This window comes from Limulus polyphemus, unplaced genomic scaffold (genome assembly GCF_000517525.1).
Source record: "Limulus polyphemus unplaced genomic scaffold, Limulus_polyphemus-2.1.2 Scaffold151244, whole genome shotgun sequence".
NCBI classification, from domain to species: Eukaryota; Metazoa; Arthropoda; class Merostomata; order Xiphosura; family Limulidae; genus Limulus; species Limulus polyphemus.
In genome coordinates, this window is record NW_013816840.1 from 1 (window position 1) to 1,448 (window position 1,448).

The window sequence follows — 1,448 nt, forward strand, 5'->3', positions numbered from 1 at the left end:
TCAACCCGTGATAGTTGTAAGGGTTAAATTGCATCACCCAAGTCAACCCGTGATAGTTGTAAGGCTTAAATTGCATCACCCAAGTCAACCCGTGATAGTTGTAAGGCTTAAATTGCATCACCCAAGTCAACCCGTGATAGTTGTAAGGCTTAAATTGCATCACCCAAGTCAACCCGTGATAGTTGTAAAGCTTAAATTGCATCACCCAAGTCAACCCGTGATAGTTGTAAAGGTTAAATTGCACCACCTTCACTTTCTAATATTACAAGTTTATGTCATCTAGTAACAGCGTTTGATCACGTTGTTGATGTCCTGTAGGGATAGTGTTACAAGTGTGATCACGTTGTTAATATCCTTTTGTGATAGTGTTACAAGTGTGATCACGTTGTTACTATCACTATAGGACATCGACAACGTGATCACACTTGTAACACTATCACTACAGGACATCACGTGATCACACTTGCAACACTATCACTACAGGACATCACGTGATCACACTTGCAACACTATCACTACAGGACATCAACAACGTGATCACACTTGTAACACTATCACAAAAGGATATTAACAACGTGATTACACTTGTAACACTATCACTACAGGACATCAACAACGTGATCACACTTGTAACACTATCACTACAGGACATCAACAACGTGATCACACTTGTAACACTATCACTACAGGACATCGTTACAAGTGTGATCACGTTGTCGATGTCCTGTAGTGATAGTGTTACAAGTGTGATCACGTTGTTGATGTCCTGTAGTGATAGTGTTACAAGTGTGATCACGTTGTTGATGTCCTGTAGTGATAGTGTTACAAGTGTGATCACGTTGTTGATGTCCTGTAGTAATAGTGTTACAAGTGTGATCACGTTGTTGATGTCCTATATTGATAGTGTTACAAGTGTGATCACGTTGTCGGTGTCCTATATTGATAGTGTTACAAGTGTGATCACGTTGTAGATGTCCTATATTGATAGTGTTACAAGTGTGATCACGTTGTCGGTGTCCTATATTGATAGTGTTACAAGTGTGATCACGTTGTAGATGTCCTATATTGATAGTGTTACAAGTGTGATCACGTTGTCGATGTCCTATAGTGATAGTGTTACAAGTGTGATCACGTTGTTGATGTCCTGTAGTGATAGTGTTACAAGTGTGATCACGTTGTTGATGTCCTGTAGTAATAGTGTTACAAGTGTGATCACGTTGTTGATGTCCTGTAGTGATTGTGTTACAAGTGTGATCACGTTGTTGATGTCCTATAGTGATAGTGTTACAACTGTGATCACGTTGTTGATGTCCTGTAGTGATAGTGTTACAAGTGTGATCACGTTATAGATGTCCTGTAGTGATAGTGTTACAAGTGTGATCACGTTGTTAATATCCTTTTGTGATAGTGTTACAAGTGTGATCACGTTATAGATGTCCTATAGTGAT

The 1,448-nt window shown here is 39.3% G+C and overlaps 1 protein-coding gene across 1 annotated transcript; it reads right to left on the reverse strand.

Moving 5' to 3' along the window:
• Nucleotides 1-683: 683 nt before the first annotated feature.
• On the reverse strand, nucleotides 684-1,312 carry LOC106477968 (cardiomyopathy-associated protein 5-like; the record flags this gene model as incomplete). Its single annotated transcript, XM_013938477.1, has 1 exon — nucleotides 684-1,312. A coding segment is annotated over one exon (629 nt), but the record flags the coding sequence as incomplete, so codon positions are not given.
• Between the last annotated feature and the right edge of the window lie 136 nt (nucleotides 1,313-1,448).